Here is a 22,746-nt window from a genome sequence, read left to right on the forward strand (position 1 = left end):
TATCAAACTTAAACAATTTGGAAGTGTAAACTTTGTGATATGTATCCAAATTCTTTTGGACATCATCTTAAATTTTGTTCTTGTTAAAAATCATAATTACTTAAGTCCAAATAAATATCTTTGATTTGTTTTAATTGTTGAAGTATGAGATGCCGTTTATTTTTTATTATATCATACATTGCATAATAGTTTAACCAGTGTGGATGCAGTATTTTAAGTATGATGTGTCAAAAAATATTGTTTAATATGATATTAAACAATTAACTCATTCAACTCATATATTAATGAAGATATTTTACTAGTATTTAAATTGTGTTTGTTTAGGGTGATGGAATAAAATACATAAAATTATTTTTTTTAATAAAGATTGAGGTAATGGATAATGACACGACTAATGAGGGAGTACAAACTTGATGAGATAAAAATTCTAAAAAAAATGGTTTTTATATTCAAATTCGACAATATCTTTGAATGACATATTAAAGTATTTGTCTAGTGTGTGCCGATGATACATACTAAACACTAAAATTAATATAATTTGAGTCATTTTGATCTCCAAGAGTAGACAGATTCTTCAAATCTGGATGAACCGGAACATCTAACCCATAATGTTGTAGTTCACATTGTAGATGGATTTTTTCATCTCCCAAAAAATCTTCTGGATAAAACTTTTCAGCTAACTTGCAAATGTTCTCTATGTTGAAAGATCTGTAACCATCCCTAGGTTTTAGTGATGCACTTAAAATGAGAAGCTCCGTCATTTGTTCACTGAATCTATTGTTTATCTGCTGTAATTGTTGATCTATGGCAGTTGTAAAGATTTCTACTCGGTAATGATGTTCCATTGTAACCATTTGCTTTTGTTTTCCTTGTCGACGAAGAGATTTAAGCACATTACTGGCACCGTCATATCCTTGACCTCTTATGTTCTGGACATTAAGATTATGATGAGACAAAATAGCACATATTTCAGTCTTTAAAGTTAAAGAAGTTGTATCTTTTACATGGACTAAATCCAAAAAACGCTCCCTCACAAAGCCGCTTTTATCAACGAACCTAACCACAATAGCCATTTGCTCCCTTTTAGAAATATCTCTAGATTCATCCACAATCAAACAATAATTTGCATCATCAATCTCATCACAAATTAAATCTTGCACTTTCCTAGCAAAAACATGTAAAAGTTCTTTTTGAATTTTTGGTAAAGTGTATTTAGCATTTTTGGGGGCTTTATCTAAAATTATTTCTTCTACTTGAGGATTGTAAGAAGCCAAAAGTTTTAACATCTCAAGAAAATTACCCTAATTCTTCGAGTTGCAGCTTTCATCATGTCCTCTGAATGCACAAGCTTGGAATGTCAACCATTTGATTGCATCTATCGATGTTTTAAGACGCATTCGATTTCGTTTGATCTCTTCTGCACTTTGTTTCTCCACTATCTTCTCCAAGTGACAAGGCTGATTTTTAAGATTATAATAATATTTAGCCGCAAAATTATGAGCTGAATTAGAATCATCTCATTTCCCAACATGACATCTAAAAGCACAATCTTTTACATTATTTACTTTCCTCCAACTGTTAAAGCCCTTGACAGTAAAAGTATTCGAGCCACACCTTCCTAATGGATTTTTAGCAAAAAGAAAACAATAAAAACAATATGCTGCATCTTTTTCTGGGGAGTACTCTAACCAAGGAAATTTATCAAACCAACTCTTTTGAAATCGACGGGGATGATTTTCTGGACCAGAGAAGGGATAAACTTGCACAGGTTGATATGAGCCAAGATCAATGTATGCTCTCCTAATTAAATCTTTTTTATTTGGATGATAAGTCTCAATTTGTTTCCGCAAACCTGGATCACGTATTAACGAATTTAAATCAATAATTTCATCAGTGTTCTCAGAATCAATACCTTCATTAACAATCTCTGGATTTTGAGGATTTTGTTCGGAGTTTCTGTTTATCCCACCAAAAATCAGAGGCTCAACTCCATCTCCAGTGACTTCAATTGAGGCGGCAGAAGGTTCTTCATCTTCACAAGTAGTTGTTTGCTTCTTCTTGGGTTGAAAATAGGATGTAATCTCTTTTCTCTTACTCATATTTACGGATTAGATGTAAAGGTAGAGTAGATAAAGATAGCTGATATTAGGCATTGTAATTTTGTAACTTGTATGTATAGTGTGTATTGGGGGTTTTGGGACGAGAGCACAACAACTGAACAAGTATGTTCTGTTTTTAGACTTTAGTTTTAAGCATTTTTTTTTGTTTCAAATTGTACTATCTTTATCATATATGTTTATTTATTAATTATTAAGATTAATGAACAAATTCCATAATTTCCATCTAATCAATATTATTTTGAATGAAATAATTAACAAAATCAATAAAATTTTGTATAATCAATTCTCAATTTCAATTTTTTTTAAATCTAGGGGGATCAAAAAAACATTTTGATAGTAAATTTTAAAATTTTATATTAAAATTTTGGGTTATTCCGCAGTTGGCGGGGACCGGGGCTCCCTTCGGTCCCTAGTTCCTCCCCATATATATGTGATATATAAGAATCAAAAAAGGGTAAAATATTAAATATTGAATTATAAGTTTGAATCAAAAAAAAATTAATGATATATTTACAGCTATAATAAGATTTAAAAACGGCTAACCAAAAGTTAAGGTAAGATGGATTTTCTTATTAATAACAATGTATAAAGGATTCCAAAGAAAGTATTGTAGGAATGGGAGCCAATATTTTAATAAAAAATAAAAAAGAAATTCTACGAAAGATAGAAATATCAAAATTATAATATGATTCCAACATTCTATATTTCTTTAAAAAAATAACATAGAACATGAAACCGTATTCTGTCAAGAAATTATTGAGAGTTCTGCGAAAATAGAATTGGGATTGAACAATTTTATTATTTTTTAGGTGAAACCAATATAATATTCCATATCATTTTATTAAAATGAAATTCCACAAACAAATTAAAAAATATATATTTAATATAAATAAATGGCTTATTTACTTGGTCTTTTATATTTTTCGGAACATATTTAGTTGGGCGATATGATTCAAATCTATTAAAATAATAAAAAAAAAGCATGTCTCTTAAAATTCAAAATACGGTAAAAATAATACATATAAAATTATAAGTCATATAATAATAAAAAATATAAAAAATAATACACTTAGAGAAAATGATAAAAAATAATACAATTAGAGTTAATAACATGCATGAAAATGAAACGGAAGGCTGGTGGAACCAAAATAAAAAATTACTAAAAGTTTTGGCTTATTAATAAAGGTTATTAATAATACAATAATTTATTTATTTATTTATTAAATTGATCAGATTACATCATTTTGCCCAAACATCAACTTCTGAAAAATCATGCCAGCACTGTGAATGGAGAGAAAAGTCTTTGACTTAGTCTTCTTGTTCTTGTTGTAAAAGTGCTTCTTGTGCATAATTTAGCCCCTGGTTACCAGCTTTAACAAGTAAAAACTTGTTTCTAAATTAAATTTATTAGGTTAATGATACATAATATTTTGCACTCTTTCTTAAATTTATAGAAGTTGGAAAAACAAAAAAAAAATCAAAACATCCTAATTTAAATAAATTAAATTAATTTCCTCCCATGACTTTGTATTAGAGTTTCTACTAAAATGGTTATCAGTGACTTTCCATTGATAACTAAAGAGGCTCCCTTAGATTCTCTAAAGTGCTTATATTGCAGGCCTGCAGGCAACCTATTGTAACTAAACACTCCCATAATTAGCAGACAAACTATTTTCACTACAGGCCCATGTCTAGTCATTTTTTAACCCATTTTGTTCCGTATGTCAAATTCGGTCTACTAGAAGAAACAATATATGGTTTAAGAAAGTTCATAAGATTTCATTAATTCTTTCACATTCTGGAAGTTGCATTCCAATCATCTTTGGATTCTCAAAGTCTCCATCTTTGTTTCTACTTCTCTAAAAAGTGCTTCATATTAGTAGACGGACTACAATTCATCTAAACTGACCCCTCTAAATGTATTCTTTTGGACAAGCAGGGTCGGATCAGACCCCGTATACATGCATCAGAGAAAAACTATCAGCGAGTATAAATGACCTCTCTGCATCAACTCAATTGGAACAAGCAACTCCTACCTAACATACTATCCATTAATATGTTACACTGATAATTTTCTTTATACAATTACGATCTCAACTGAAGAGGTTATTATCTAAAAGTGATTATATTGCAGATCATCTATTATAACTAAACACTTCGTAAACAGAATAATTTCATGAATGTTCATAATATTTGATTGAGATATATCATCAATATGGAGAATAGACTCTCAACTGCCGTGTTAGTTAAGATGTAGAGAACTCAATATATCTTTCCTTACCTTAAGTTTCATTCCAGCTCCAAAAGTAGCTCCCAGGGACCGAATCGCATCAACATTTAATTCTCAAATTACAAAACCATATTAGGAACCTGCATTAAGCTCTTGGAAGTAACTCTAAAAGACTTCTCGAAGTCTTCATCTTCATCAAGGCCTACACATTTAAGGCTTTGGACAAAAGACTCTCAGCAGTCTGATATGACCCCCTCTGCATGGACTATTGTGAAAAAGGTGTTTCTATAGTACCCTACAAATTATCACAACTTTAGAGCTGACTTGACTTGGTTTATTTTAAGTCTTGATCTTCTATCTTCTATTGCTCATTCTTGAACTTGCATTCCCATTCTTGACTCATTCCCATCATCTTCGGATTCTGAAAGTCTCCTTCTTCATTTTCTACTACTCTAAAAGTGCTACCATTCCAGTCCACAAATTAGTAGACAGAATACAATCATCTACACTGACCAACTTATTAAGCGTGTCACAGTTCATCCGAGAACATTATCCTTTTTCCAACTTATTCTTCTAATTAATAGTTAATACAAGTAAAAATTTATTCTAAGATATTGCATTATTTATCTGCTTTCCTGGAAGCTGCATTGAGCTCTTGGAAGTCGCTCTAAAAGACTTCTCAAAGTCTTCGTCTTCATCAAGGCCTACACATTTAAGGCTTTGGACAAAAGACTCTCAGCAGTCTGATATGACACCCTCTGCATGGACTACTGTGGAAAAGGTGTTACTGTAGTACCCTACAAATTATCAAAACTTTAGAACTGACTTGACTGGGTTTACTCCAAGTCTCGGTCTTTGTCAATACATCCAACTTTAGAGCTGGTGTCTGCAGTTGCCCGAGTCTTTAGAGCTGGTATCTGACCTTAAAGTACTTGGGGGAGAGTATATCATTTCATAATTAACAGGGAAAATTAACTATTAAAAGACCTCTTTATGTAATGGTATCTCTCGCTTCCTTTCCTTGAAATCGAGATTTCATACCTTGTCAATAGCAAGGTGGTTTGGGTGTGTTTAGTTATTAAAAGAATGACCTGCTAGACACTTTAAATAATAGTTTGCAATTTTTGTGAAGTGCTTCACCGTTTGTGGAAAAATGTTGATTTCACATTTCCGGCCCTTTTTGTACCACTACAAGAAATTTGCCCATTTGCGACGGAATTTTTGCACTACAATTCGTCGCAATTGGCCCAATTGTGACGAAAAATATTCGACATTTTTACTCAAGTATTAAGTTCAGATTTTCGTCACAAATAACCATTTCGCCATAAGTATCAATAATGTCGCAAGTTCCAATTTCGTCACAAGTATATATATTTCATAAGTAACCATTTCGTCATAAGTATTAATTTCGTCACAAAGTTAAGAAAAACGTCGCAAGTTAGGGAAGTCGAGCCCACATTTGATAAAATAAAACATAAATTTACGATGCAACTTTACGTCGTAAATTAGTAACTTCCGACAGAAAAACTGTCGTACTTTAGGATTTGGGGCCAACTTACGACGGAATACGTGATGAACAACCGTCATAAGCTTGTATTTCCATAATAGCCAAATACTGATTTTTCAGTTTCCAACCATTTTTTGCTTCCAATTTAAATTCTAAACCTGTCAAAGTCTAATGCAATCACAAACTCAACACAAACTCTAATCCTACCAAAGTCTAATTTAATTTTCGGCTTCCAATCACAAACTCAACAAAATCAAAATATAAAACTAATGCTACAAGTCACAATACCATAATTTATATTAGTTATACCATAAATCAGTATTAATTCACATTCAAAAGTAGAAAGCAAACTAGGTGGATGTACAAACACCCACTAAACCAAATTAAGTTTACAAACACAACTTGGTTATCTTACAAATCAGGTTTCCTGATTAACACAGTAGATATAACTAATTAAAATAAACCGATTGTAGTTAACGGAGAGAGTAACGATCAACATCTTCATCTTCGATCCTGAATTAGTGCTTCGATTATTTTAAAAATATTTTTCAACAATCTAACCGTATGGATATCAATAGTTATATATATTAGTGATATAACCAAAATTTCATATCAAACTAATTTTATATTGTTTGACATTTTAATAGTCAAGCATCAGTTTGACAAGTACAGTTAACTAGTGTTGAATCCTGAATTAGTGTTTCGATTATTTTAAAAATATTCTTCAACGATCCAATCGTATGAATGTCTAGATATAAATTAGTGATATAACCAAAATTTCATATCAAACTAAATTTATTTGGTTTGATATTTTAACAGTCAAGCATCAATGTTTCATATTAAATAATTTTATCTAAATATTTAATTTTTTTCTGAAATTTCTAAAATGTCACCCAAAAAAATAAATGCTGACATTAATATGGCTGGATCGTGAAATAATATTTTTTTAAAAATTGAAATTATCAAAAATCTTGTGCTAATTTACGATGGAATCCGACATAAATTGCCAAAAATTTGAGAAAAGCCAAATTTACCGCCAAAATTTTGAGGAAAAAGTTGAATTTCCCTCTTTGATAAATTACGACGAATTTTAATTCCCGTCGTAAATTGGACGATCCGATCTGTTTCGTCACAAATATATCGTCGTAAATTTAGATAAAATATTTTTTTATTTAATTTCAACTTAAAATTTTAATAAAAAAATTAACTTACGACGAAAAGTTCAAATCGTCGCAATTTCAAATAATTTTCATTTTTCCGCCAAAATTTTGGGAAAAAGTTGAATTTCCCTCTTTGATAACTTACGACGAATTCTAATTTCCGTCGTAAATTGGACGATCCGATCTTTTCCTTAACAAATATTTCGTCGTAAATTTATGCAAAATGTTTATTTATTTATTTTCAAGTTAAAATTTTAATAAAAATAATTAACTTACGACGAAATCTTCAAATCGTCACAAATTCAAATGATTTTCATTTTTGTTTATTGGTGTCGTGCAGAATTTTATTAATAAAATACTAAGCTTGCGACGATTTTGGGTTTCGTCGTAAATAATTATGACATTTTACTTTTTTCGGTCGTAAGTTGGGCGGACACTTTTTTCCGTCGCAAGTTTTCCGTCGCAAATGGCCATATTTTTTGTAGTGTACAACAAATATTGTACTGGTATTACTTGAAGAAAGAAGGTTTAAAAAGGTTGAGAGGAATGCATTCCCGATCCAAAGTGGCTTTTCAAGAACACGTTATTTCTCAAAATCTTGGTCTTCGTTTAAGTCTTGGCCTTCTATTGCACGATAAAGTGCTGCTATTGCGCCCCACATATACATTAGTAATAGATTCTGACTGATACGAACAAGCAGGGTCGGACCAAACTCTAAGTACATGCATCAGAGAAAAGACTAAAATCTCAAGGATCCCTACATGGACTCTTCAGAAACACATGCATCTCAAAGCTAATTCATTATGCAATGTATGTGCTCTATTGTTATACCAAAGCACCCCCTACCTAAAAGTTAGTAATAAGAAAATGAAGTACACCCTTAACCTTTTTAATGCAATTTAGCACGTAAATTGAAATAAAAGGTAATTAATAACCAAAGACCCCATAATTAGTACACAGACCATAATTATAGAAGTTGGATAAATTCGATTTGGAGAAAAGAGTCTCAACTACGGTATTAATTAGCCAGGACTTCTCGTTTTTTAAGTCTGAAATGCATTTCTAGCCCATTTTATTCTGTAGATAAAGATTTGGTTTTACGTGAAAAACCAAATAAGATTAAAGAAAGTTCAGAAAATTTCTTTAATTCTTGAATTCCAGCTTCAAGTCCAAGTCCCGGTCTTTCAGCTCTCACAGATTCATTCCTATCTCTTTCAGTTCTCCAAGTCCCGGTCTTCGTCTTTTACCGCTCTAGATGTACGACAAATTATCAATACCCAAATGTATCTGGACTTATTAAAAAAATGCATCTCATCCTTCCCACAAAATAAAAAAGAAAAACTGCACTTCAACAATATAAATAAATCAAAAAGACGCGTTTGGATTAATGTAGTTCTAATTTTAACAAGAGCAAAAATTAAGTTATCTAAGATTTCGGCTTCATATCACAAAGTTTACCCTGCCTTTAGTTTAAATGTGATAAAAAAACATTGTGAACTTCAAGACTAAAACGCATTTCTAGCCCATTTTGTATCATAGATGTTGATCAAATTGGTTTTAGTTGAAGAAACAAAGGTTTGAGAAAGTTCTCAGATTTTCATCAGTTCTTTCCTTTCCCTTAAATTGCTTTCCAACTTCAAAGTAGCTCTCACAGCCTTGTTCCTATCATCTTTCGATTCTCAACGTCATCGGCCTCTACTACTCTGAAAGTGCTTTATTGCAGTCCACATATTAGTAGGCATCCTTCAATTCGTCCAAAATGATCCCTTCTGCACGGAGTTGACTATACATGCATCAGACCATCAGAGAAAAAGTAACAACTAGTTAAAATTACCTCTGCATCAACTATCCTGACAAAAGCAACTCATACCTACTGTACTATGTGTTCATATCAATGTATAATACCAATCTACCTCTGAAATTATTATTAGGAATAGCGATTACGCTGCAAATTTTTCTCATACAATTACCACCTCAACTGAAGAGGCTATCTTAGATTCCCTAAAAGTGCTTCCATTTGCAGCCCGCTTATAATTATTAAACACCAGCAAAATTAGTAGACAGACTATTATCACGAAGGTTCGAAGATACTTTGTTGAGCTAGATCATCAATCGGTTTTACTTGAAGAAACAAAAGTTTATGAAAGTTCATAAAATTTCATTATTACAGAGACTCATTCCAGCTTCAAAGTAGCTTTCAAAGACTCATTCCACATTGTCTTCCTATTCTGAAATCCTTCCTCTTCTCTGCAGTAAAAATGCTTCTATTGCATCCCACATATCATTAAACTATAATTTATTTAAAATGCACCTCTGCATAGAAGAAAATTTCTTAATCTATTTCATATATTTCCTGTTCCGGATACTAGACTAAATATCCGACGAAGTAGAACCACAAGAAAAGACATTTAGATTTGTGGAAACTAAAAACACTATTTACATGCGCATCAACATATTTAGTACATTTAATTTCAAAATTTTAAACCCTATTTGTAATTTTAAAAAAAATTATTTTACAAAATTTTCAAATTTAAATATTTTTTCTAAAAATAAGTGAAGTTGTTAAAATATTTCTTTTGTTGTACATTATGTTAATAAAATGTACTTAAATTTAATGGAAAATTCATAATGATAATATTTTGAATAGTATGTTGGGAAAAGACATCCATTGGATCAAAACTGAACATTGAATCCCTTGAAAGAAAACATTGAAAATTGAAAATTAAAATGATATAAATATCATCTTAAGCTACAACATTTACAAAACTATCTGTCCATCAAATAGTTTAAACAAAGCTCATAATGAGGAATTTTATCACCACTTTTTTGGCAATGGTTGCGATGCTCATCTTTTTACATCACCACCTTGTTGCTTGTTTGAGTCCTGAGATGCAGAGAATTGCATTGCTCCATTTTAAGCAAAGCTTGAATATCAGTATTCCTTCTTTTGACGCCTGCTATAGTGACAGTAATATTGCTTCATATCCAAAGACAAGGAACTGGAGCATGAGTTCCGATCACTGCACATGGGATGGAGTTAGCTGCGAACCCAAGACAGGAGACGTGATCGGACTGGATTTAAGTTGCAGTCAGCTGGAAGGAGCCATTCTTCCTAACAGCACTCTCTTCCAACTCTCTCATCTCCGGTCCCTCAACCTTTCTCAGAATGACTTCTCGCTCTCCAGTCAGATTCCTCAGGAATTCGGTTCTTTCGCAAAAGGTTTGACACTTCTCGATCTCTCTGCTACTAGATTTACAGGGAGAGTTCCCCCGGGAATCTCTCATTTGCATAAACTTGTCTCACTTGATCTTGGTTCCAATGATGGTGTTGAACTTCAACATGAAGTGTTTAAATCACTATTACAGAATTTAACTCAACTGAGAGTGCTTAATCTTAAATGGGTTAACATCTCCTCTACTTTACCCATGAATTTGTCTCCTTCCCTAAGAGTTCTTAACTTTCAAGATACGGGTTTATTTGGAGTATTGCCCCAAGAGGTTTTCCACCTCCCCAACTTGAAACTACTAGAATTATCCTTTAATAACCTCACTGTTATATTACCTAAAGGTATGTGGGGAAGTAGCCGTACTCTCCAACACCTTGTTCTTAATGTCATAAATTTCCATCATCAAGGCATACCTGATTCAATAGGATTTCTAGATTCATTGGCCACTTTGTCACTCTGGCAATGTAATTTGTCAGGGCCGATACCAAAATCATTAGGGAACCTTGGTCAACTTACTAAGTTGAACCTTGATGGAAATAATCTCAATGGCCCAATTTTAAAACTTTTACCAAACCTTACAAATTTAATGCATCTATCCCTTTCTCACAACAATTTCACTGGTTCGTTCCCCTCTTCTTTTGTTGCCCACTCTAGTGAACTCATCAAGTTAGATCTTAGCTATAACGGGTTCACTGGACCCCTTCCCCCTTGGTTGTTGACCTCCCATCATTAGAAAAATTAGATCTGAGCTATAACAGGTTCAGGGGTCAGCTATGTGATTCTGATTCTTTTAAGTCGAAACTGCAAACTTTTGATTGTGGAAACAATTTACCAGTAAACCTAACTCATCTAGACTTTTCATCAAATAATTTTAGTGGTGTATTGGACATCAAAAAAATTTTTAGGCCTTGAATACCTCGAATATCTTGATCTTTCTCATAACAGTCTGTCAGTGAAAAGCACAGCTAGCACAGTCCCTCCTCAGCTTTACATATTAGGATTGTCATCTTGCAACATGAAAGAGTTCCCACACTTTCCAAAAGATGCAGAGATCATATTGGATTATGTAGACCTATCAAACAATGATATTGACGGGGGAATTCCTCAGTGGATCGGGTCCGTGCATAGGTATCTAAATCTCTCTCGTAACAGACTAGCAGGTGGTCTTGAGCAACTACCTTGGAATAATATTCAGTACCTTGATCTCCAGTCCAACATCCTCAATGGATCTTTACCCAACCTGATCTGTAATTCAAGCTCTCTTGAGGTTCTAAATTTGTCCCATAATAATTTAAGTGGAATACTCCCCATTTGTCAATCAAACTTGACTCGTCTTTTAGTGTTTGATCTGCGGAAGAATAACATTCAGGGGAGCCTTCCATCAACCTTATCAAATTTTCGTAATTTGAAAAGTTTAAATTTGCATGGAAACAAATTACAAGGAGGATTTCCTTCTTCTTTTGCGGAATTTGATAAGTTAGAAACTCTTGATCTTGGAAGTAATCAAATAAATGATACATTCCCACAGTGTTTGGAAGCTCTTCCTAATCTCCAAGTTCTGGTTCTGAAATCAAATAAGTTTTATGGTACTATGAACAAAAGTTCCGAGGTTGAACACCCATTTCAAAGCTTGAGAATTATTGATATATCGTACAATGATTTTTCTGGTCCACTGCCAGTAACCTATTTCAGAAACTTCATGGCTATGATGAATGGAGAAGTGAATAAAATAAAGCGAAGTTATATGGAGCGGCAGTACTACAGTGATTCCACGAATCTGGTGATAAAAGGCCATGAGATTCAGTTAAACAGAATTTTAACTGTATTCACAACCATAGATCTATCAAAAAACAATTTTGAAGGGAAGATTTCTGAATACACTGGAAATCTATTGTCACTCAGATTTCTCAATCTTTCTCACAATCATCTCACAGGCCACATACCACCTTCTATTGCAAATTTGACAGTGTTGGAATCACTAGACCTCTCATCCAACCAACTTGAAGGAGAAATTCCAGGGCAACTCACTGGTTTATATTCGCTTGCACTTCTAAATCTTTCCTACAACAAACTTCGAGGTCATATTCCACAAGGTTTTCAATTCAACATATTTGAAATTGACAGCTATGTTGGTAACTTGGGACTGTGTGGAAAACCATTGTCCAAAAAGTGCGGACATGATAATGTGACGGAAGAAGAAGATCAAGAGGAGGATGATGATTACTTTTTTGGTGGTTTTACATGGGAAGCTGTGGTGATTGGATACGGCTGTGGAGTGGTGCCTGCATTTATTGCTGGATACTTGATGTTGCTAGCTAGAAAACCAAAATGGTTTGCTGGTATCATTGCCAGGGAACTGGGCCTCAAGGTCAGGAGGATGGAGATTAAATGGAGATAAATAAGGATTTGTTTCAATTTGTATTTCATGTCAACCGTCATCCCATGTAATGAATAATTGTGAAATAAATCCTAATTGTGTATGTTATGTGACAATATCTCTGTATTGGTTAAACAGCCGTTGTACAATAGGCTGTGACTTGATTATGGATCATACTTTTGACTTCATTGGTAATCTGTTGTAATCTTGGAGGTACTTACTACCTGTTATCTTCATCTCTCATTTGGTAGACATGCACACATTTGTACTCTGATGCCAACTATGGTAAACCGCAGCAGATAGATGGAGTTTTTTGGAGCTAGGTTTTTAACACAAGCCTCCATCAGAGAGGCCTAAAAACTAAACATTAAATTTTTAATCCACCCACTGAGTAAGCGAACAACAGGCTGTCACTATAGATTATGAAAACCTATAGTAAAATAATATTGTCCAGTGTTTCCACATTCAGACCGGAAGCTGAAAGAACGAGTAATGTATGATACGGAGACATTTTATCTTTTGTTAGAAGACCTTGCCTAAACACCAGGCAAAGAGTGATGTTAAATTTTTTCTTTTGCTGGGGATTAGTTTGCTGTTTAGAGGCATGTAGTTTCGATAATTGTATCTGTTTTATATTTTGATGAGATTGGATTAAAGCTACTTTATGTGTTCTTGATATCAAAGATTTTGATGTATTGTTAATGTTAGTTAATGTGACTGTCTTGCTCTGTTCTTAAATCTAATGGGCCGTTTATGGGTTGGGATTCTTGAAAAGTGAAATTTACCCTATCCCGGAGAGTATCATCATAAAAGGCCGACTTGATATCCTCTGATCTCCATATAGAGAATATTGTGGATGAGTGTTGGCAAGAAAAATAAAGTGCGGATGAGCTTACCATTTTTTACTTTTTGCAGTGATATCCTAAATGTGTATTAATTTTCGGATTTGAGCTCCAGGTGCAGCATTTGTCTGAGAATCAAAGCATTCTATTTTTGAGGACATTGAATATTAAATGACCTGGATAATGACCTATATTTGGTCTACGAGTTTGCAACTCCCAAAATGTCCATGGTTGGGACATTAAGCCTGTTCAATTCCTGATATCGACTTCAGAAAATCAAAATCTAAAAGATATTGACTATCCAGGAGCCATCACAGGTCAAGTTTCTGTATCTTAACTTCTGTACTTGTATTAAACTTCTCCAACTTAATCTAAAAGATTGCATTATTTCTTTTCTTTCCTAGAAGCTGCACTGAGCTTTAGAAAGTATCTCCAAAGTACTTCTCAAAGTCTTCGTCTTCATTAATGCCTACATGTTGAAGGCTTTGGACAGAAGAGTCTAAGAAGTTGAAATGACCCCCTCTGCACGAACTATTGTTGAACAGTGTTACTATAGTACCCTACAGATCAATTTCCTCGATGCATGTATAAGATTAGTTCATCCATGGCTGCTGTACATATTGTTTCATAAGATTCCATGCAGAGGGGTCACTTTATATAATATTATAAATTGTAATAGAAGCATTTTTACTGCAAATAAGATGGAGACTTTGAGAATCAAAAAGATGATGTGAAATGAGTCTTTAAGATAAATTACAACATGTTGTATACTAATATGTGGGCTGCACAAGAAGCACTTTTACAACAAAGACGAAGACTTTTTCTTTTCTCTCTATACTTTATCACTTTGATCCGACACGAACTTGACAGTGGTGGCATGATTGTCCAGAAGTTGATGTTTGGGTCAGTCAAGTGGCAAATGGATGTATTCTGATCAATTTAAAAAAAAAAATAATGTAAATTATTGTATATTTTAAATACACATAATATATACAACAAATGGGGCATGATTTGCTTTCTAACACCTGCAGAGGGTTATCATATAATACGGCAGTTGGACTTGGTCTTCACTTCCAAATTGATACAGTCCATGCAGTAGGGTCATATTTAGATACCAGCTCACAGTCTTTTCTTTCATTTGCATGCAGTCGAAAACAAAGGCCAAGACTTTAAAAATGGAAAGATGGTGGGAATAGGTCTTTGAGGGCTACTTTGAAGCTGGAATTTTCTGAACTTTCAATATGCAAAATTGGCTAAAAATGAGTTTCAGTGACTTGAAAATTCTTAATTTATAAATTCTTACATACTCCTTTCTTGAAATTTAAAGGAAAGGCAATTTGTTACTCGTGTCGGAAGAAATAGCTTGAAATAGTCTAATAAGTACCGAGTTTAACAAAAATGAACATGAAGTATTAAAAACTTGTCTAATTTTTGAACCAATTTATATTCAAACCACAAGTAAACCTTTCATCTCTTTGTTCTTTTATGATCAAGTTGTCTAGAAACCTTATCTGTCTAAAAAGCTAAATGTGACCTTATATTCTTTTTTATTAGTTGATTAAATATGTGAAGCAAAATAACCTAAAATTTCTATTACGAACTAATAGAATTTAAAAATTTTATTAGCTCGTAATAGAATTTTTAAATTGATCAAATATGTGTTCATAAGCGTTAATCAAAATGATCCATGATAAACATGACCGAATTACGAACACCTTTAAGTTTCGTAAGATGATGCCATATTACAATGCATCTACTATTATGTGACCCTAAGAGTCCATATAAGGGGATTACTATGGGATTATTTTAGATAAATTGTAGAGTTTCTACTAATATGTGGGACGCAATAAAAGCAGTACAGTACAAGACAAAGATTAGTTGCATCCTCTAAATAATTATAAATTAGTTTCGATTAATGACCCGATTAATCATTCCGATTAATCCCCGATTACCCGATTAATCCCTAAACGGTGCCTCCACCGACTAAGTCTGATTCCTGCTTTTTACAACACTGCTCTTAATAATAAAATAGTTTTTAAATATAAATATAATATATATATACATATTTTATTTTATTTATTTTTAACAATCGGTTCGGTTCGGTTTTTTTGGTTTGGTTGGAACCTATAACCGGAACCGAACAATTTAAATTGGATCGGTTCGGCTTTTAATTTTTCGAGTACCTAAAATATTCTTCTTATGTGTTTTATATATAAAAAAAAGTAGATATTTCTTATAAAGTATTTTATCCATATTGCACATATAGTTAAGCATGATATGCAGAGGATAAATATTATAGTAATTAGTTCAAGAAATGAAGTGATTTTTACCATGTTTAAGGCCAACAATCAAGTACTAACAATAATGTCATTCTCGAGTTTTCTCTACTTTAAATGTCAAGATATTAGACATAATATTTAATTGTCATGTTCCTCAACAAAAATCTTCGCCATGGATCATTGAAGACAAATTAAAAGAAGTTGATTTAGAGTGTCAACATAGCCTTAGTCTTGGGGTTATGTAATAAACAAGTTAAGCTACGTGTATTTCATATGTCATATGCCAATAATATTTTAGACTATATAGATACATATACATGCACCCATATTAAAGTCAATGATATTGCTAAAAAATGGTTTATTGATAAATTTCCCCTCGATTGCACTTTTTAGTTGGAAAGATTACTAACATAGTCATATATGATATTCAACCCATGAAACTTGATCATATCATTTTGGGGAGTCCATAACTTTTCGATCAAGATGGCTTCATTTTGTAAGTGTAGGCACATTTATTGGTCAAAATAGGTAATAAATATACTCATACTAGTACTACATATATGTGTAAAAGTCTAGAAGAAACTATTTGGAAGCAAAACAAAAGACTCATAACTCCTACTAATACTAGACATATGTTTAAAATTCTGGAAGAAACTATTTGAAGCAAAACAAAAGACTATGCAAGCCTAATATTTAGAAATTTCTAAAATAAATCATATCTTTTATTAGGATATTACCTTATTAAGATATTAGAAAAATATTGTATTATTTGATAATGAAGTGCTAATATTATTATATATAGGATCCAAGAGATTATTATTATTGATATAGAAATTAAATTATATGATTTGTGTGAGATTATTAAGAAAATTGATTGTATTATTTTAGGGAGTTCATGGGTTACCAATCTAAATGGTTATTTGGCAAGTGTCCGCAGATACGCATATATATATATATATATATATATATATATATATATATATATATATATATTGGTCAACACAGGTAGAAGAGGTAAATATGTACTTAGAAGGCCTAGGAAACCTATTTGGAAGCAATATAAAAGGTTACGAAAACCCAACATTTACAAACTTTTATATAAGTTATTTACTTTATTAGGATAACACATAATTATATTGTCTTTTTCAAGTTTTGTTTAATTTTATTATATAATGGAGTCAACAAATATTATTGTCTATTTATACTAAATTATATTATTTGAGTTGTGTGAGATTGTTTTTTAGAAACATTGTTCACAACCCTAGCAAGTAGCACCCATCTAAGCGGTATCGATAAAAAAAATGTGTTAAATCGATCACCAATCAAAACCCCATCCCAATCAAATGTTATCTAAAACACATAAATTTAAATTAGAGGGGTTCGGCTTTTAATCAAATCATCCAACTTATTCTTCTTTTATCTAAAACACATAAATTTACTCTAAAATATTGCATGATTTCCTTGCTTTCGTGGAAGCTGCAATGAGCTTTAGAAAGTAGCTCTAAAAGACTTATCAAAATCTTCGTCTTCGTCAATGCCTACACATTTAAGGTTTTGGACAGAAGACTCTCAGAAGTTGCAATTAAATGACCCAAAATCTCTCGGTGTAACAGCTTGCTCAATTAAGTTCGAATTTTATCAAAACAAGATGGGTTAACTATAAAAGAACAATGCAAGCGAATGCACCTCTTCGGATTACTATTTCTATAGAACGCGATGGCTACACATAAATACAAAATATGTACGTATAGACTATAGAGAAATTAAATATTATGCTTCGAACATATTGAAAAATTTAAAACTAAGTATTGAATTCAATCATTAACCAACATGAAGGATTTTACGTACCATGATCATCGATTGTGGAATATTCATATGGGCACAAGAACTTAAAGGAGGAAGCAGAGACAGGGATAAAAACAACTTATTTTAGGGTTTATGTGTTAAGTAATTGCATGTATAATAATTTGACCGACTGAGGAGAGTTCAAAATCGATTAGGAATACATGGAGTAGGGCTGTCAATGGATCGGAAATCCGGTCCGATCCGAAGGCTAATGGAGCGGATATGGATCACTTTTAAAAAAATCTGATCCGAAAAAAAATCCGATCCGGTAACGATCCGATCCAATAAGTATCGGATATGGATTTAGGCCGATCCGATCATCAATTCGGAGAAAAGAGTCTAAACTACTGTATCAATTAGCTGGAAGTTTTTGTATTTAAGAAACCAATTAGCAGGTACCACCACAAATTAGCAGGTATTCAAAATGACAAGACACCATATCACATTCCACCTCTAAAAGTAGCTATCAAAGACTCATTCAGGTCATCTTTTAAATCTCAAAGTTCTTCGTGTAAAACACTTTGAAGACCGGAACACATTTCTAGCCCATTTTGTAAATTGGTTTTAGTTGAAGAAACAAACTTTAAAGAAAGTTCAGAAAATTTCATAAGTTTTTTCCTTTTCTTGAAATTGCATTCCAGCATCAAAGTACATAGCTGTCACAAACTCATTCCCGTCTTGGCCTTCGTCTTTTACTGCTCTAGATTGGCATCTATTGCAGCCCACGCATAACTGGAAAGACTATAATTTATCTAAAATGACTCTACTTGGGTTCTTATGAAACAGTTTCGGTCTTTGTCTTCTAATGCTCTAAAGTTCTTCTACAATTTAAGGATGAAACGCATTTCTAGCTCATGTTGTGCCGTATGTGTTGGGGTTTACTTGAAGAAACAAAGCTCTTAACAAAGTGTAGAAAATTTGGTTAATTTCTTCTTCTTGTAATTTCCATCCAGCTTCAATGTAGCGAAAGACTAATTCTCATCATCTTTCTGTTCCTAAAGTCTGTGTCTTCGTCTTCTATAGAAGCCCTCGTATTAGTACACAGACTACAGTTCATCTAAAATGACCCCTCTGCATTGATTTTATTGAAAAATAAAATTAACTAATACCTAATTTATTAATTAGGACCTGACTATACATGCATCAGAGAAAAACTATCAGCCACTTAAGCTAACCTCTTTGCATAATCAACCCTATTGAAAGAAGCAACTCATACCTAATGTACCATACCTACAAGCAAGTAATTGGGAATAGCAAATTACACCACTACTAGTTACGCATTTCCAGCCAGTTTTGTAGTGTAGTATGTGATCCAGGTTCAAAGTGTTGGAATAATCTTAAACTTGTCATATCTTTTATTATCTTGTGTTTTATTTGTTATGCATTAGTAGAGGCTGAACAGGTCTATGGTCGTTAGCTTGATTGTAGGAGTTTGTTAAGTATCTGTTTAGATCGATCCTATTCTGTAGCCACGATTCATGTGATCGTTTGCTTTATTATCCTTGTAACTTTCATTCTGCATAAATATAGAAAAACGCTTTCACAGGCATATTGCTTTCCCAGCTAAACATACAAACAGGTTATACATATATATTCATTTATATTTGTCAACACTTGGTATCAGAGCGGGAGTTCTGGGTGGACGTGAAAGAGGATGGAGGGCAACAAGGGCAAGTCGGGGTTAGGCTTGAGCTATCCAATGTTGGCTAGAAGCAACTACACGGCATGGGCACTCAAGATGAAGGTATATCTGAAGGCACAAGGTGTGTGGAATGCTATTGAAGCACAGGACCCAAAGGAGAAGGACCCAAAGGGTGCAGTTGATGACAAAACTGATAAGGTGGCTCTGGCCATGATCTATCAGGCTATTCCAGAAGAAATTCTTCTGGCTATCGCAGAAAAGGAGACAGCGAAAGATGCATGGGAGGCAATCAAAACTCTTTGCCAAGGAGCCGAAAAGGTGAAGAAGGCCAGGATACAAACACTGAAGTCACAGTTTGAGGCATTAAGCATGGGAGACGATGAAACGATCGATGACTTCCATATGAAAATAAATGGAATCGTGACAAACATAAGAGCCCTTGGAGAAGAATTGAACGAAGCATATACGGTGAAAAAATTCCTGAGGGCAGTACCTGCAAAATTTTTGCACATTACATCCACTTTGGAGCAGTTTGGCGATCTTGAAACCATGACCATGGAGGAAGTTGTGGGATCTTTGAAGGCGTACGAAGAACGTGTGAAGGGAAAGACAGAAACGAAGGAAAGCAATCTATTATTGACAGAAGCAGAATGGGCCAAACGTGAGAAAAATGAGGGAAAATTACTTTTGACACGAGAAGAATGGCTCAGAAGAAATAAAGAAGGTTCATCTGGTGTTAGAAGTCGAGGAGGGCGAGATAAGTCGAGTGTAAAATGTTACAATTGTGGTATATATGGCCACATTGCTGTGGATTGTCGAAAGCCAAAGAAGAATAAAGATTTTAGACAGGAGGCGAACATGGCTGAAATAGAAGACGACGAGCCAGCCCTGTTGTTGGCTAAAAGTGTGAAAGAAGAGCAAAAGGTGCTGTTCACAGACAAGAGTACATTTATGAAATCTATGCTTTCCAGAAATGAAACAAAGACAGGGGATTCAAACTTGTGGTATCTCGACAATGGTGCGAGTAACCATATGACAGGCTTTAAAGGGAAATTCACTGAGCTGGATGAAAGTGTTACAGGGCAGGTGCATTTCGGAGATGGCTCCACTGTAAAGATTGAGGGCAAAGGGACTGTCACGATGTTGTGCAAGAACGGAGAGGAAAAATCATTAGTTGATGTTTACTATATCCCAAGTTTATGCAATAATATCATAAGCTTGGGACAAATGTCTGAAACGGGGAATAGAGTAATGATAAAGGGAGATTTTTTGTGGATTTATGATGAACAAGAACGGCTCTTGATGAAGGTGAAACGTTCTCCAAATCGTCTATATAAGATAATTATAGAAACCGGCAAACGAGAGTGTTTGATGTCTAGAGTGGACCAGCTATCTCGCTTATGGCATGTTCGTCTCGGACACGTGAATTACAAAGCGATGCACTTGATGTCTAAGGAGAAGATGGTGAGAGGTATGCCAAGGATAAACCAGCCAAGCAACGTGTGTGATGGGTGTCTGATGACAAAGCAGACGAGAAAGAAATTTCCAGCCAAGGCAAGTTATGAAGCTGACAAAGCTCTTGACTTAATTCATGGGGATCTTTGTGGTCCAATCACTCCAGAAACAGCGTCGGGCTTCAGGTATTTCTTTCTATTGGTTGACGATTATAGTCGATATATGTGGGTTTATTTTCTGAAAAGGAAGGATGAAGCCTTTAAGTACTTTAAGATTTTTCGAGCACAAGTTGAAAAGGGAGCTAGCAGTTGTATCAGGGTGTTCAGAACTGATAGGGGGGGTGAATTCACCTCAAATGAATTCAAGGAATACTGTGAAAAGGCTGGGATAGAACGACAATACACCACACCATATACGCCACAGCAAAACGGCGTGGTTGAACGTCGAAACAGGACGGTGGTAGAGATGGCCAGGAGCTGTTTGAAAGAGGCTAAGCTACCTACTAAGTTGTGGGGTGAAGCTGTTAGACACGCGGTATACATTCTCAATAGAGTTCCAACTCGTGCTCTCACTGGACAGACACCATACGAAGCTTGGTACGAACAAAAGCCAAATTTGAGTTATGTTCGAGTGTTTGGTTGCCTGGCATACATGAGAACACCTGGGAACAACATGCAAAAATTGGAAGATCGCAGCAAGAAGGTTGTCAACCTTGGAAAAGAACCAGGTACTAAAGGCTACCGTCTCTATGACCCTGAAAATAATCGTATCCATTGCAGTCGTGATGTAACATTTGAAGAGACAAAGTCGTGGGCATGGAACGAGAATGACAGTGAAGAAGAATTGTCTGAGCAGTTCACAGTCTTGAATGAGGACGAAGAAGGTACTGAACATGACACTTACTCCTCTGACTTGAATGAAGAAAACGAAGGTTACGCTTCTCAGTCACCACTTGCTCAGTCATCATCTGTTCAGTCACCACCTACTCAGACACCACCTGCCAATCGACTCAATCGTGAAGATTACGATGATAGCACAGAGCCAAAGAAGACTAGGCTTCTCAGAGAGATTTATGATGCTTCAGAAGAAATAGAGACAAGTGAAGAATTGTATCTTATGGGAGTTGATGAACCAACTAATTTCAAGCAAGCAGCTTCTGATCAGAATTGGATGCAAGCAATGAAGCAGGAAATGGAATCTATTGAGGAAAACCAAACCTGGGAATTAACAGCGATGCCACCTGGTCAGAAACTCATTGGTTTGAAATGGATTTATAAGCTAAAGAAAGATGCGGATGGAAATGTCATTAAGCACAAGGCACGTCTTGTGGCAAAGGGCTATGTTCAAGAGAAAGGGGTTGATTATGATGAAGTTTATGCTCCTGTTACACGTCTAGAAACTGTGAGACTGTTGCTCGCTTTATCAGCAAAGAATAAGTGGACTGTTCACCACCTCGATGTAAAAACGGCGTTTTTGAATGGAGATATTAAGGAGAATGTATATGTGTCTCAGCCGGAAGGATTCGAGAAGGCAGGCAAGGGACATCTCGTGTACAAGTTAAGGAAAGCATTGTATGGTCTACGCCAAGCTCCCCGCGCCTGGTATGCAAAACTGAGTTCCTGTCTTGAAAGTTTGGGTTTTGTTCGATGTCCTCATGAGCCAGCTGTGTACACAAAGAAGGAGCAAGGAGAAACACTGCTAATTGCTGTGTACGTGGATGATATACTTATCACGGGATCAAATGCTCAGATGATTGAAACTTTCAAGGAAGAGATGGGTCAGAAATTTCAGATGAGTGACCTAGGAAAATTGAGTTACTATTTGGGTATTGAAGTGGAGCAAAATGGGGAAAGCATTGTCTTGAAACAATCTGGATACGCTCGGAAGATTCTTGAGAAAGCAGGCATGTCTGAGTGTAATCCTACAAGCTACCCTATGGATCCAAAGGAACAATACACTCGGGATGAAGGAGGTGAAGCAGTTGATGCAACCATGTTTAAAAGCTTGATAGGTGGGCTACGTTACTTGGTCCATACAAGACCAGACATTGCTTATAGTGTGG

At 34.3% G+C, this 22,746-nt stretch overlaps 2 protein-coding genes across 2 annotated transcripts; one reads left to right on the top strand and one right to left on the bottom strand.

Moving 5' to 3' along the window:
* Positions 1–515: 515 nt before the first annotated feature.
* On the bottom strand, positions 516–2,099 carry LOC141671651 (uncharacterized). Its single transcript, XM_074477942.1, has 2 exons — positions 1,615–2,099; positions 516–1,164 (listed from the first exon to the last, which is right to left on the bottom strand). Exons 1-2 carry the CDS (start codon positions 2,097–2,099, stop codon positions 516–518), a joined length of 1,134 nt encoding a protein of 377 aa, XP_074334043.1.
* Positions 2,100–9,807: 7,708 nt separating this feature from the next.
* LOC141671652 (receptor-like protein 7) lies at positions 9,808–12,993 on the top strand. The gene is made up of 2 exons (XM_074477943.1): positions 9,808–10,968; positions 11,098–12,993. Exons 1-2 carry the CDS (start codon positions 9,820–9,822, stop codon positions 12,640–12,642), a joined length of 2,694 nt encoding a protein of 897 aa, XP_074334044.1. The 5' UTR covers positions 9,808–9,819; the 3' UTR covers positions 12,643–12,993.
* Positions 12,994–22,746: the final 9,753 nt, after the last annotated feature.

The sequence above is a fragment of the Apium graveolens genome, chromosome 7 (assembly GCF_009905375.1).
Source record: "Apium graveolens cultivar Ventura chromosome 7, ASM990537v1, whole genome shotgun sequence".
NCBI lineage: Eukaryota > Viridiplantae > Streptophyta > Magnoliopsida > Apiales > Apiaceae > Apium > Apium graveolens.

Coding starts and splice junctions, on each gene's coding strand:
- LOC141671652 (XM_074477943.1), top strand. CDS start 9,820: ATGAGGAATTTTATCACCACTTTTTTGGCAATGGTTGCGATGCTCATC. Junction 10,969..11,097: donor CCCCTTGGTTGTTGACCTCC/CATCATTAGAAA, acceptor TAACTCATCTAG/ACTTTTCATCAAATAATTTT.
- LOC141671651 (XM_074477942.1), bottom strand. CDS start 2,099: ATGAGTAAGAGAAAAGAGATTACATCCTATTTTCAACCCAAGAAGAAG. Junction 1,165..1,614: donor GCTAAAAATCCATTAGGAAG/GTGTGGCTCGAA, acceptor TGTTTTTGCTAG/GAAAGTGCAAGATTTAATTT.